Below are 14,810 nucleotides of genomic sequence, written 5' to 3' on the forward strand. Positions count from 1 at the left end.
TAAATTGGGAGGGATGTCATAGATTAGACCAGGGGGTCATTCTGACCATCAGTAATGCACCATTAATCTGAATGTTGAAGTTTTTGAACAAGACCAGCCTCAGTTTTAATATGTTTCATAGTGAACAAAGGTAAGATTTTTCACTCTTTTTCTTCTCAAAGGAAGCAACAAGTAATTTTCACAAGTTTTTTTCTGGTTCCAAGGATCTTTGAAAACCACACAGTTTTTGACACCCATTTGCAATCTCAGACTTATTCTGTGCAAAGTTTGTGTGTGGTTGTTTGCACATAAAGCAGACTTTCTGTCCATAAAATATTTCTGTGTAGAAAATATTATTTTCTGTGCTGATGAAGCAGATTCCTGTACAGAAAATGCTGCTTTCTGTGCAAAGGGACCATGTGCGGCTTTTGTGCAGAATAAGCCTTGACCTGCAAAGATGCTTAACAATCCCAAATTCTTCCCATCAAGATTTCCTGACATACAGGAAAAACCCAAACTTTTTGTTTGTTTGTTTACTGTTTTAAAAATATTTTCAAATATTCTTTCCATCTGTAGAAGAGAGAAAAGTGTGCCATAATTCACAAGGAACACATGGTGGCAGCAAAGTACAAGCAAAGAAAAATGAAGTGGGTTGTTAATAGTTGGATTTATTGTGTAACAGAAACTGGCCAGGAAACTGCATGCTGGGTTAAACAGACATATTTTTTTAATTCTAAAAAGCCATTGGCACTATCATTTTAACACTAAACTAGTATCTGCATTCAGCAAGACATACCAAAGTTGTACTCTGAGCTGGAGAAAGCAGCTACTACTGAAATGCAACAAGCTCTGTGTGAGAAAGAAGCACATCTGGAGAAAGAGTGAAGGGAAGGTGGGATAACATCAGCACACCCATCTCTTCTAGCTTCACATTTACTTCCAGGATTAAGTATGGGCAATATAATGGACAGGAAGGCCTTTCTCACAGGTGACCCGGATCTTCCTGATTTTAGACTCCCCTTTGTATCTACAGAAGAGCCTCCTGGGGCCCTTCCTCAGGGTGCAGATGGTGATGGGGAAGAGGGTTTTACTGGTCTGGTTCCCATCCAGGACTTTCCCTCTGGAATTGCATATGGAGGTCAGCTGCTGTTCACTTGCATGGATGAAGGTGTTGCCCCGCTGACAGTTCAGGTTCCTGCGACGCATCATCAGGTTGCAGTAAGTTTGGTCATTCTGGTAGTCAGACTTAGGGTTGTCCAAGTGCCTTTTCAGGAAGTCATTGTAAGACGAGCATTCACTCCACGGGAACAGAGCAGTGGCCATGAGGAAAGCCAGGAGAAGACACACTTGAGGGCAAGAGCCCTGTGAGGACATGACTGGCCCTTTGGGTGCCAAATGCGTACCTGCAAAGGCAAGAAATGTGAGGCTGTGGTAAGAAAACCTTGGAAATGTAAGTTCTAGTATCCACCAAGGTGGCTGGTCTAAGGCCAGAATAAAGTAGAAATGGGAGAAACCATGGAGCTTTCTGGAGCAATAAAGGCAGTGTTGTGGGTAGAATATTGGACTGGAATTTAGGAAATCCAAGCTATAGGCCATAAAACACCTTGGGTGGCCAATCTCTCTCTTTGCTTGTCCTACTTCATGAGCCTGTTCCAATGATAAAATGGAGGGAAGAGGAGCCAGGTGTGCCTTCTTTGACTCAGGGAAAGAAAGGGTGGATATAAATGAAAGTAAAACTTTTAAACCCTCATTATTTAAGAAGCAACTAATATACATAGTTCTATAAAACACAGGATGCTACCCGCTTACTTACTTTACACATTTATATATTAAGTTACTCCCTTGTACAGAGTCAGAGTACTGGTTCATTTAGTTCAGGATTGGCTATCCTGGACAAACTGGATCAGATGAAACAGAACTTTAAAAGGTCTGGAAGGAGATCAATGTAATCTCACCCAATACGAATTAATCTAGGCCCTCTCTCACCCTTGATCATAACTACAATGCAGACCAATTCATTCCCTACTGAGAGGTGTCAAGACTACATGCAGTTCTACTCATCCCCACTGGGAGACGCTGTCTTCAGACATTGGAGAAAAAGACCAGATGCTATGAGGTTTGGGGGTTTTTTGAGGGGGGGTTGCATTTCATGACTGATGGTGAAATATTAGTTTGTTACAGAGTTTGTAGAAGGAAACTCATTTTGCCTTTATTTTTAGAAAGAAACTTATTTTACATTAAAAAAAACCCCAACATATTGCAGAAATACTGGGAGTTTTGCACAAAATAGGGTGAGACGAAATGACAAATTGACAAATGTGCAAGATCTTTCTTAATCTCACCCAGCAGGGCAAAAAGTTTAGAACCATTCAGTCTTCCATGTGAGAGCAAAATAAGTAAGACTTATACTCCCAGAGCAACATTACTCTTTCTGCATGAGCTACTGCACCTTTCTTTACTTTCCAAAGTCATCTTTCCTCTCCTTCTCAATCATATATTTTCTTCTAGACTAAGGATGCAAATCTTTGGCCAGGGACAGACGGTCCCGAAGCACCATGCTGCTGCCGATGCTAGGGTTAGGGTCCACACAGCAACCGCACAGTCCCTAACCCTAGCACAGCACAGCAGCAGCCTAATGGTGGCGTCCCATCCACATGGGCACCGCCATCTTGATGTAAGTGATGCACAGCACTTGTGACATGCGCCCAGTGACCTGGTTTTTCCGGGTTCTTTTTGGGGCGAAGGGACACCAAGCAGTTTGGTTGTTGCGGCGTCCCTCCGGAGGGGAACAAGCCGCTGCCAGCCCACCCTTTGGGAGCAGTCTGTCCTGGGCCTTTGTTGATTTCATTAGCAAAGTAAAGAACAAGTAATTATAGAAATTAGTCTTTGAAACTGTGTTTTTTTGAAGTCAAGCTGCACTTCAGGACTTATTCTTTACAAAATTCATATATGAAGTAATTTTGTATTATTTTTATTTGCCCAGAAAACAGCACTTTCTCTCCAGGAAACACTAATTTTCCATTCTTAAAATGATATATCTTCACACACAAAAAATTATAGACAGAAAATGTTGTTTTGTGCACAGAAAATGTTGTAGTTCAAAACTCAGTCTGTGTGAAATTGATAGAAAGTGCAAAAAATGGCATTTTCTACAGAGGAAGCCATATCATTTTCTGTCCAGAAGATGCTCTTTTCTGTGCAAAGAAAAATGTGTCATTTTTTGTGGTGCAGAATAAGTCCTGAACAGTGTAGATTTTCTTCAGTGCAGGATTCATCTCATCAAACATTTCCAATAACTCCACAAATACATTTTTTAAGACACCGATAGAAACATATTTTAAAAATCTTATTTCCCTCCCTTCTTGAAACCCACCAATTGTTTTTTTCCTTGACTGGCTGATTTTCCTCAATAGCTACAACACTCAGTCACTTGTAAATATTATTAATGAATGCACCTGAGAAATTCTGAGAAATAGATATATTTTTCTAAATAAAGAACAACAAATCAATCAGATCAAAGTTTGATCAAACAAATCAAGCCTGAACATCCCCTAGAAGTCAAGGTAACTAAACTGAGAATGTCGTGCTTTGGACATATCATGAGAAGATATGACTCACTAGAATACACCATACTACTTGTCAAGGTAGAAGGTCACTGGAGAAGGAGAAGACCATATTATAGATGGATAGACTCAATCAAAGGAGCACAGCCCTGAGTCTGCAAGACCTCAACAGGGCTATTGACCACAAGGTGTCTTGGGCTCTGTCTGCACTGCAAAAATAATGCAGTTTGACATCACTTTAACTGTCATGGGTCCATGGTATGGAATTCTGGGATTTATATTTCGTGGTAAAACCTGAGCTCTCCAAAGAGACGGGTAAATATCTCACAAAACTACAAATCCCAGCATTATGTAGGATTGAGCCATGGCAGTTAAAGTGATATCAAATTGCATTATTTCTGCAGTGCAGATGCAGCCTTGGAGGCCTCTCATTCATGGGGTTGCCGTAGATCGAAGTAAACTTGATGGCAATTAGCAACAATGACAAGTACCAAAAAGAGCTGCATTCATTCTATTCTCCTACTCCCTACATGCTTTTTAGTGTAGCTTCATTAGCAAGTAGACATGGTCCAGGATTCTAAACTCACCCAATTTTCAAAGAAAAAATCCTTCCTTTTTGGCTTCCTTCAAGAAGAATGGATGCTGCTGTTGACAGAGCTCAAGAACCGAGATGGGCCAACCTTCTTTCTTCCTTCTTCCAGGGTCCCTGTTATATACCACTTACCTGTGAGTGGCAGTGGGTCTGTGGTTGTATGAAGAACTTGCAGTGCCTTCCTGATTTTAGTAACCTTACATGTGGCAACATTTCTGGCAGGGAGCTACTGATCTATATCATGTTAGTGAGCGGGCAGTCTTAAAACAAAAAAGCTTCATGCAATGAATAAAGTCTCCAGCCTCCCTTTCTAGTGATCGCATGGAAGACCACCAGAACCTAATTTCTTGAGAGCCGCTAGTTTTAAAGAAAACCTATCCTGTTGTTGTGTGCCTTCAAATCATTTCTAATGGACGGCAACTCTAAGGCGAACCTATCATAGGGTTTTCTTGGCAACTTTCTTCAGAGGGCATTTGCCTTTGCCATTCTCTGAGGCTGAGAGTGTACCACTTGCCCAAGGTTACCTGATAGGTATCCATGCCCAGGCTGGGATTCAAACCCTAGTCTCCAGAGTCTTAGTCCAATGCTTAAACCATTACACCACACTGGCTCTCATATTCTGACCAAGATCAAAAACTCAGATGGTTTGCATTTGGGGTCTATCTGGAGTACCATCAGAAAAGTAGTGTTTGCTCACTTGTGTTGGTTGGCTATCTAGAATGGTTGGCCAATTTTCTCTGTTTGGGTCAAAATACCATCAAAAGGGACCTAATCCAAGGGAGTGCTTTTGAACATAAAAAACAATTAAGGTTTCTTACAAGTTGTATGTCTGTGATGTCTCTGATAGACTTAAGTTCCAGTTGGAAGAAACCTTAAAAAAAAAAAAAAAACAGGAGATGTCCCAATCTCTCTGGTTCTTCTCCCAGTTTCCGGATATTTCATCTTGGGCAAGCAGGCCACACTGGCTTACTTCTACAATTGTGTTGTAATCCTCACCTGTTTGCGCAGCCAAACCACCAACTGACTTCAATTGAGACACATGTGTAGACAGGCCAAATTTCCAGAAACATTACCAAAGTGCTAAAGAGCGGAGAGAAGAAGACTTCATCATGTAATAGGGAAGAATTCACCAGATGAGTACAGAGAGATAGAGGGCTGTTTTTCTTTCTATTTGTTTAGCATATGCATCAAGGATTTCTCGATTATTAAATTTCAGGCAGCTGACAAACAAGAATCCAAGCCACAATTTTTTTTTTGGGTGGGGGGGGGGGACTTAACAACTTATTAAAGAAGATCAGTAAACATGGTACCCTAAAAATGTGCCTATAAAATCCGTATAAGCCAGTGCTTCACAAACCTTGGTCTTCCAGGTGTTTTGGACTTTACCTCCCAGAATTCCTGATTGTTGGCCAAGGCTGCTGAGGCTTCTGGGAGCTGAAGTCCAAAAGACCTGGACAACTAGCATTTGGGAGTTTTCAAATATGAAGATGTCTTAGGCGGGATACAGACGGGCAAAAAGGGGTGTATTCATGACGTCATGAAGGTAGAGCCTTCAGACGGGCCTTACCTGAATGCCGCCATGAACACGCCCCCCGCACGCCCCAAGCGGGAAGAGGCGGCATTAAAAAGGTGCTGCTTTTTTCCGCTTCTTTTCCGTTTGATGCGCAGCTGCGCAGCTCCGTCTGTAAGCTGCTGCACGCGTACGCCAGAATTGGCACACCGCAAATATAAGTTGCCCATTTAAAAGCTCCGTGTCAGCTGCGTCGCATATTGGATCGGGGTCCGGGACATGCGTGGTTTGCAGTCAGGCTTTAATTGCAGCGTCCGCTGCCATGCAGCTGTGGAAGCTGCGGCACAGCTGCGGCGCATTTTAAGTCTCGTAACCCTAACCCTAGAGCTCCATGTGCGCATGCGTTGCTGGAATCGCAGGAAGTTGTAAGTTTTGCCGGCGGATGTTTTGGTTGTAGAAAGTGATAAGGGAAAGTTTGGAATTTAAAGTGACCCCCTACACACATTCCTGTGCCATTTTCACCTGGGAACGGGCACAGTTCGGCTGCTCCTGGCACAGCTGTGTGGCGGCTCCCCTTTGGCACCAGGCAGGATGGCACAGCCATCCACCAGCACCCCGAAAAAAGGCAGGGGGACGTCTTGGTCTCATGCGGAGACGGCTGACCTTATGGCTATATGGTCACAGCCAAACATTCTGCAGAAATTGGAGCAGTCCTACCTGAATGCTGACACATATCGAGAAGTGGAAGAGGCCATGAGAGCCAAGGACCACAACAGAACTTTGGAGGAGTGTCGCCGAAAATGCAAGTCGCTGAAATCTCAATACAAACAAAGATGCCCTGGGCAGAGGTACTACGAAGGGCACTCCCCTGCCCGTTTACAAGGAGCTGCATGCTTTCATTAAAAGTGATGGAAGCATCAGACCCAACAGACTAGCCACCAGTGGGGAGTGTGTGAGGGTCCCGGCGGGCCAGCCAGCCAGAGCCGAGCCTGTGGTGGTGGAGGAGGAGGACGAGGATGAGACCCCAGACCTTGAATGTGCCCAAGACCTTTCGCCTCCCAGGGCATGTGTTCCCTCCCAGCCCTATCTACTCTAGTCTACCCTTCCTGTTCCCTCCTCCCACCATGCCTGGCTCACTGGTCCCCAAACCAGCAATGTCCAAACTCTGTCCTTCCAGGTGTTTGGACCTCATCTCCCAGAATCCCCAGACACCTTGCCCTGTGGTCTGGGATTCTGGGAGATGAAGTCCAAACGCCTGGAAGGACAGAGTTTGGACATTGCTACCTCAAAGCACTCCTGCCTAGCTTTAGACTGCACAGTTGCACCTAAGCTGTCACATTCACACACACAGCCACACTGCCGCAGTTGCGCATAATGAACCACACAATTTTTTTTTAAAAATAAACTTTTTTATTAACAATAATTAAAAACTTTGGTATTTACATATGTACAAAGGGAAGGGGGAGGGTGAAGGGGGTGGTGAAGGGGGGATGGCAGAGGGGGCAGGGGAGGGAAGCTGCTTCAGGGAGGGGGAGGAGGCGGTGGAACGGGCAGCCGGCGGAGAAGTTCCCGGAGGGTCTCTTCCATGGAGGAGACTCTCTCCGCCAGCTTCTCCACCTTCTCCTCCAGGGCAGCGAACCTCCTCTCCGTCCGGTTCTCTGTGGGGGAAAAAGAAAGAGGATGGTTAGGATCAGCCTGTGGAGCCCATCACCCACTCCCACAGGCAGGGTTTTGGGTACCCCCACTCCCTTCCCTGGGTTCACCTCCGCACTTACCTTGCTGCCGGGCTTGTAGCAGGCGATCCATGGCCCTGGCATCCAGGGCCAAGTCCTCTGGCTGGCCAGGCAGGCGGTGGCTCGGGCCAGGCTCCTCGGCGGCGGCAACAGCAGCAAGGACTTCAAGCCCTGCAAAAGAGGAAGAAAAGGCCCAAGTTACCATGCTGGCATGGCAGACGAGGGCACAAGTGTCGTGGGGGCTGCAGTCAGCCAACCCCCACCCCTCACCCTGGGGACCTACCTGCCGCCAGAGGAGCCTGCTCTGGCTGCGGAGGGGCCACAGCAGCTGGTCCTGGCTGTGGCCCACCCTCGGGGACATCCTCGTCCCCCGAGGATGGTGGAGAGGGCGACCTGGAACAGTGCCCTCCCTCCCTCCGCCTCCGCCTCGGCTGCACGCCTGCAGAAGGGAAGAGGAGGGATGGCATTGGCACCATGCAGGAAGGAGGGGAGGACAGGGCATGGCAAGAGCTCTGACTTACCTGGAGGACGGCGATCTTCCGGTCTTGGCCGATCACCCCTGACCCACAGGTCCTTCAGCCGCGAGAAGAATGGTGGCCGCTTGTCAACCGGGGGCTCCTCTCCGAAATCTTCAAGGGTTTCAAAGAACGCTGCCTTGAGAGTTTTAAACTTAACTCTACATTGGTGCAGCGTTCTTTGAAACCCTTGGTTTCGGAGGGCACGAGATGACTCTAGAAAATGCCCCCGGTTGGGCTTGTTGGTGCTGGCCATCACCCTCCTCGCAGCTGCCTGTGGCATCAGGGAGTCCAGGAGGATCCCAACCTCCTCATCGGTCCAATAGGCGAATCGGACCGGGACCCTCCTGCGTGGCGCTGCCATGTTGATTGCCGTCCTGGAGTCTTGCACAGTTGCGCACGGGTATATATGGGCACCTGCGGCTCAGGGCCGTTAGGCCAAGGTGGTCCTAGGCCAATGATTGCTTTCAGAGGAGCAGTTTGAATCTCTCCCCCAATAGATGCCCTCTGGGTGCCCTATTGATGCATTCAAATGAGCCATTAGGAAAGCTTGAATTTGAGGGGGATTGATACATTGTCAAAGGGCAATTGGCAGTTGGAGCTGATGTATCTTTTTGACCCAGGAAAACAGGCGCCAGGAGACCTTTTGTGTGTGTGTGTTTGTGTGTGTCCCCCTCAGGCACATGGCAAAACATGCCCACAGCACAGATCAGGAATGATAGGCAGACTCAAACTGTGGATAATGGGATACATTTATTCATGTGCTTATGCTATTACAGAACATTGCACTCTGACATCACAGATGATGGCACAGGAGCCATCCTTCAGATTCTCCTTGTCAGAAAAAAATCTGCCAGGGCATTCCTCACAGTCTCCCCTGCTTTCTTCTTCTCTTTCTCTTGAGCCTCTGTGATTGGTGCCAGGGTGGGCAGCACAAAACGGCGCCTATATCGCATGCCCTCATCCAGTACCCTGCCCTTGGTCTCACAGATGTTGTGCAGAATGACGCATGATACCAGGATGGGCACCACGTTCTCCTCTGCCACCAGCAGTGGGGCAGTGAGACAGCGCCATCTCACCTTCAGTCTGCCAAACGATCTCTCCACGGCCCCCCTGACGCGATTCAACTTCTTGTTGAAGAGCTTCTGTTTGGGAGTGCAGGGGGTCTTAAACGGTGTCATGAGCCACTTCCGAATAGGGTAGGCACAGTCAGCCAGTATCAGGGGCCCAATCTGCTGGCCTCTGATGTTGATGCTGGGGTTCCCTTGCACATAGATGCCAGCCTCCATGGCCTCATAGATGAGAGAATTCCGTGCCACCCTGGCATCGTGGGCTGACCCATGCCATCCGAGCTCCACGTCCACGAACATTCCTGTGTGGGCACATGTCCGTTGCAGGATGACAGAATAGGAGCCCCTTCTGTTGACATAGGCATTCCTCAGCCCCAAGGGTGGTATGATCAGGCAGTGGCACCCGTCCATGAGGCCAACCACTTGTGGGAAGCTGTGGCGACCAAAGGCATCCATAATCTATGGGGGAAAGAAAGGGAGAGAAACAGAGGAATTGAGATGACAACTCTTTTACACGTGCGCAACTGCACCATAGCAAGAACAGCAAATGTACAGTGAGGGGGTGACACTTGACACAGAATATCACAGAGCTGCCAAAGATTAAAGGGAAGGTGGTCTGGCTGTCCCTACCTCACGTGCGTTCCCCAGGTACACGGTCCTTGACAGCAGCAGCTTCTCCATGGCCAGGGCAAACTCCACCACGATCTCCCCCACGGTGGCAACGCCAGTCCCAAACAGCGCCCCCGTCACAATGTAGCTGGACTTGTGTGCCAGTGAAAAGACACCAATGGCCACTCTCTTCTCCACCGGGATGGCTTTCCTCATCACTGTGTCTGCCTTTGCCAGTTCTGGGCGGAGGATGCCCACTAGCCTGTGGAAGAGGGCACGGGGCATTCGGAAGAAATGCCTCCATTGTTCATCAGACCATATGGTTGACACAAAATTGTCCCACAAGTCTTGGGATGCAGGGACCTTCCAGCATCGGCGGAGGCGTGCCACTCTGGCCAGGGCCATGGCACCGCCAACAGTAGCCTGATGAAGCGCTATGGCAGCCACTGCCGTTCGCTGTTCTGTGTCATCATCATCATCACTACTGCTGTCATCCAAGTCTACAGCTGTTATGGTGGTGGATGATGGGACCTCCATTGCAGCGGCAATGGAGGCGGAGGGGCCGGAGGGGCTGGAGGGGGCGGAGGGGGCAGAGGAGGCGGAGGAGGCGGAGAAGACGGTGGTGGCACCGGCGACAGCTGTGGCTGTGGATTGCAGCTTCAGGAAGACCAAAGGGAACAAAGGAGAGGAGGCATCCATGATGCCAGTGGTGGCACTCGCAATGCACAAGCGGGCAAGGATGCCAACATCAGCTGATCACCAGCTGGCAGGAGGCCACCTTTGTTCTTGGGCAGGGCGGGGAAAAAAGTTTAAAGGGGCCTGGCGCTTTAAATGTGCACATGCGCATTCCGCAGCCGGCAAAAGGGAAATTGCCGGCTGCTGCTGGAGTGCCGCAGCTGCGCACTTCTCATGCGACAAAAGAAGAAAAAAAGCCGCGGTTTGGGCCGCCCGTGCGGAAGCTGCCTCTTTCTTTGCGGCGTCCTCCGAGGCGGCGGTATAGAAGCTACGGGTCCGAAACGGACCCAGGTGAGGCGTCTTCACTGCCCCCCGTGTGGAAGCCCCGACACCTGAAGCACGCCCCCGGGGCGGGCGGTCTGAAGGCTCCGTATTCAGCAGAATACACCTCCAAGACGTCTTCTCCTGCCCGTTTGTATCCCGCCATTGTCTCTTGCAGCATAAAAAGAAAGGAAGGAAAGGGGAGAAGGAAAGAAAAAGAAAAAGAAATGAGAAAAAGAAAACGAAACAAGACTAACTGGTTTTAATTTTCTCATGAGCTTTCATGGATGTAAACCCACTTCTTCGAATGCAGTACAAAGAGTCTGGGAATCACTGATAAAAGACTAATTTAGTATAACAAACCACACACCAACTACAGCATGCTTTATGAGTACTTTGATGATATATGTTCCTTTTCTAAAATGTTGGATGTATTACATGTTGAATGAACACACAAACACAGAGAGAGATCAAAGGTGACGTCTTCATATTCAAGTCATTTCATGGAGCAGTAAGAGGCCCTTCCTTTTTCTATAAATGCAGCTTTATAGTAAATCCTATTTGGGACAATCCAGGGATTTCTGCCTGGTGAGTGGTGATGAAACTTTTAAACTGACTTTTCATTGGTTCAAAAGCAAAAGAGAACTATCAGATCTCAGCTTGATCTGCCAGGATCCTGAGTAAAAGATTGTCTTCCCTGGAAAAGGTGGGTTCCCTGTTACCTCCCTTTTCTCTGTTGCTTTGTTCCTGCTGCTTGTTCTTATAATCTCTAGGAGACTTGCTGCTTTACTCCTTCCCATTTTCATATAGAGTGGTTCTTGGATTCCTTTTCCATGCCACACCCAATTGTTTTTCATTCCTAAAAAATGAAAAAGCAGAATAGTAGTACACAGCCTTAGACCACTGCAAAGAGTTCAGGCAGAGCACTATCTTTGAGTCCTCTGCCACATGGACACTTAATGCAATTTTCTATCGGGTTGTTCTCTTTACACTGTACTGTTTGATTTACAGATATTATGTAACAGGAATAAAAACACTGTTTCTGCTATCTGTCAAGCTGGACCCACAGTGTTCTTTGATTTCACATTTCTGCCTGTCAGATAGGTATGAGTCAAGAATGGAGCAAGAAAGCAAACAGCAAGCCCTTTCTGTGGTTGCTTTTTTGTTAAAGATAAAACAGTAGGAAGATCTGGTCACAAAACATTTGGCGCTGTGATGCAGACTTGTTAAGTGTGCATGTGGATGCCAGATAACTACATTGCCTCCTTGTGGTTAAAGGTGAGCATTGACACCATGCTCTTCATTTTTTTCTTCAAAGGTGCTGGACAATATTAGGACTTCCAAAGAAGTCTGTTGCCTTCTTCTTATCTTGCTGGTGGCTGACTTGTTTCCTAGTTCATTGAGCGGCAACAACCCTCGCTACGAGAAATTCCTGAACCAACACCGGGATGAACCGAGGAGCAGCTTCCACGGCCGATACTGTGACACCCTCATGGGCAGTCGAGGCCTGACCAAACCTGAATGCAAGGAAGTCAACACTTTTATCCACGGCTCCAAAAGGCAGATCCGGGCTGTATGTGCTGAAGGAGGAGTGGCCTTGGGAGACCTCAGGCGTAGCCGGCGGCACTTCAGGGTCACCACTTGCACCCTCAGGGGGGGTTCGACCCGCCCGCCTTGTGAGTATAAAGAGAGCACCTCTCCAAGGTATATCGTCATTGGCTGTGAAGGAGGGTGGCCTGTTCACTACGATGAAAGCCAGATCGTGACCACCATTTGACCAAAGAAGAAGAAACAGCACCATGATGTCTAGATCACATTGCTCTTCCTGTCCAGACTTGTGTGCATCCTTGCTTTTTGTCCTTTAGTACCCCAATCCCTACGGAGCAAGAGAGACTATCTGCATGGGCCAAATGGCATGGGTTCCAACCAGCCTCATGTTGTCTAGTTCAGACAATGCAGGTCAAAACCCCGGGGCAAGATTAGGCCCAAAAGTGCCATACCAGACATGGATCTGGAAGATCTGGCCTGATCCCAGGGTAAACAGCTGATACATTGAGGAAATTAAATCCTTCATTTGCTGGAGAGATTCCTGAATACTCCACTGCAAATCCCAGCTGTTTACACAACCCCTGGCCTTCCTTACCTTGTTTTGCCATTGCTCATACTCAGAAGCCCCCTGTCACTGTATCTATCATGGAAATCTGGTGTCTGGCCATGTGGGTGCAAGTAGGTGCCCTATTTCCACATCAGACATGGCGATGGAGGGCTTCTGAGTACAAGCAATGGCACGGCAAAGTAAGGAGCACTCACTGGTCCTGGGTCAGCACAGGGACAGACACCCACCTGTCCCTACCACTGATCCAGGGACAGATCTGGTTGAGCACCAAGGCCACAACATCATGTTTAGTCCATGCTATCCTGCCTAGCCCCTGAACAGTCATTTATATAGCAGGCATTGTGTAAGCATCTGTAATAGCTTTCCTCACACACTTCCCATGTAACCCTTCCTTTCTCTTTAGTGATAACCTTTCCATTCTCTGGCCTCCCCCTTTGGTGTTATTTCTCCCTCCCAAATCAAAGTGTAGATGGTAATCTCATTGGGCCAGGGTCTCACCTTTAATGCTTAGTAAAATGCTTAGAAAGGAAAGAAAGGAAAAATCATACTACACATGGATTCATTAAATAATGTTATTTTAAAAGACAAGGCTGCTCTGAGTTTGCAAAACCTGATGAGGGCAATTGCTGACTAGGGGCTCTTAGAAGTCTCTTATTCATAAAATTACCATAAAGTGAAGTCAACTAGATAGTAAATAATAATATGTTCTTCAAAATGGTGCTCTGTACACAGCAGGCATATATTTCTGCTTCCATTACTATTACTGCCACTATTAAAAACAACAAAAGGGTTGTTTGTTTGTTTTTAAAGCAATTTATTACTAAATCCCTGCCTTTTGGGCTCCATTGTGTTTAAGCAGTATATAATGATACTTTGTGCATGAACAAATTAAAGGCTCTCAAAAATGTGTTTCCTAACATTTTATTTTGTAACGTGTTTTTAATCCATATTTACTTCTTTGTTCACTACAAAAGCAGACAGCAAAATTTTAGGATTCCAACTATGAGGAATGTACTACAAGGAAATCACCATTCCCACCACCACCATGGTCTACAAACTTGGGGTTCTGCCATATTCTCCACCATTTTCCTGTCTCCTAATTCTCTCCACTTAACCTTGGAAAGGTTTAACAACTTCCAGTACCTTCCATCCAGCATGCCCTTCTGAAGAGTGATCCAGCATCACTCTTCACAGTATGAAATATTTAAATTGATCACCCCTCCCTTTCAGGAATAGCTAGGAATATACTGGCAAACTCTCCTTCCAGCAGATTCTCATCAGTATTAAGTAGGGAGATGTGCCATGCCTGTGTGCTTCGTTCTCCTTTGTTTGGTTCTACCCGATATACCCTCAGAGGTCCAATAGCCTCACCCTGAGTGGGGAGTGATATACCAGCTCAGGGGGCCCATTACGCAGCCATGGAGATCAAGTCTGGGTAGAATTCATTGTTGCAGGTCCAATTCTACCCACTTCCCTTGAAGGGATGCTAAAGTCCACCATCTAAAGTACAGAATTCTTTCCTCTGCTATAGACTACCTGCTCCACAATTTAATGCCAATAAAGCTTAAGTTAAAGCAATGGTGTGCTTCGGTTTTCTTTAACAAAGAAAGTACTTGAAAGGCCTGGAACTGCACCTATTTCTCACTCAAAACAGTATGTAAGCCATTGGTTTCCATGCACAATTTTTCTAGAAATCGATCAGTTAGCAGGGGTGCTATATCATCACTTGGCCACCCTCTCCACTTCCAAATCATGAATTTTCTCCATGAGGGTTTCTAGCACCTCCTAAACATTCAGCTCACCAGTTCAGTAAGCAGACCATATGCAGGTCACAGTAGCTAGCTTTTGCTGGTAAGTTTACATCTCTTTAGAGGAACTTGAAATGTTTTTTTTTTCAGCTAAGTTTAAAACAGGAACATACTTTCTGTGAACTCAGACTTGCAAAAGGTCTGTGGTTAAGTCTTCTGATACACTGTGGGCTAAAATAAAAGCTTACATAGAAAAGCTTGTTCCTACAGGGCAAAAGTCAAAAGGACATAGCTAGGCAGATAACAGTTTCTTCAGTAAATGTGCTTAGTCAAAAAAAAAAAAAAAAGATTTGGGGAAACTCCCAGGGCTTCACTATTG

The 14,810-nt window shown here is 46.7% G+C and overlaps 1 protein-coding gene and 1 pseudogene across 1 annotated transcript; one reads left to right on the plus strand and one right to left on the minus strand.

Moving 5' to 3' along the window:
* Nucleotides 1-924: 924 nt before the first annotated feature.
* On the minus strand, nucleotides 925-1,353 carry LOC149303922 (ribonuclease pseudogene; annotated as a pseudogene).
* Nucleotides 1,354-11,104: 9,751 nt separating this feature from the next.
* LOC149303923 (ribonuclease-like) lies at nucleotides 11,105-13,477 on the plus strand. Its single transcript, XM_089480878.1, has 2 exons — nucleotides 11,105-11,155; nucleotides 11,886-13,477. Exons 1-2 carry the CDS (start codon nucleotides 11,105-11,107, stop codon nucleotides 12,342-12,344), a joined length of 510 nt encoding a protein of 169 aa, XP_089337004.1. The 3' UTR covers nucleotides 12,345-13,477.
* Nucleotides 13,478-14,810: the final 1,333 nt, after the last annotated feature.

This window comes from Sceloporus occidentalis, unplaced genomic scaffold (genome assembly GCF_023333645.1).
Source record: "Sceloporus occidentalis isolate IW3139 unplaced genomic scaffold, rSceOcc1.0.p SCAF_14, whole genome shotgun sequence".
NCBI classification, from domain to species: domain Eukaryota; kingdom Metazoa; phylum Chordata; class Lepidosauria; order Squamata; family Phrynosomatidae; genus Sceloporus; species Sceloporus occidentalis.

What these genes read in the sequence shown, in the direction of transcription:
- LOC149303923 (XM_089480878.1), top strand. Translation starts at nt 11,105, where the DNA reads ATGCAGCTTTATAGTAAATCCTATTTGGGACAATCCAGGGATTTCTGC. An exon ending in AATCCAGGGATTTCTGCCTG is followed by an intron (nt 11,156 to 11,885) that starts GTGAGTGGTGAT and finishes TTTTCTTCAAAG; the next exon opens with GTGCTGGACAATATTAGGAC.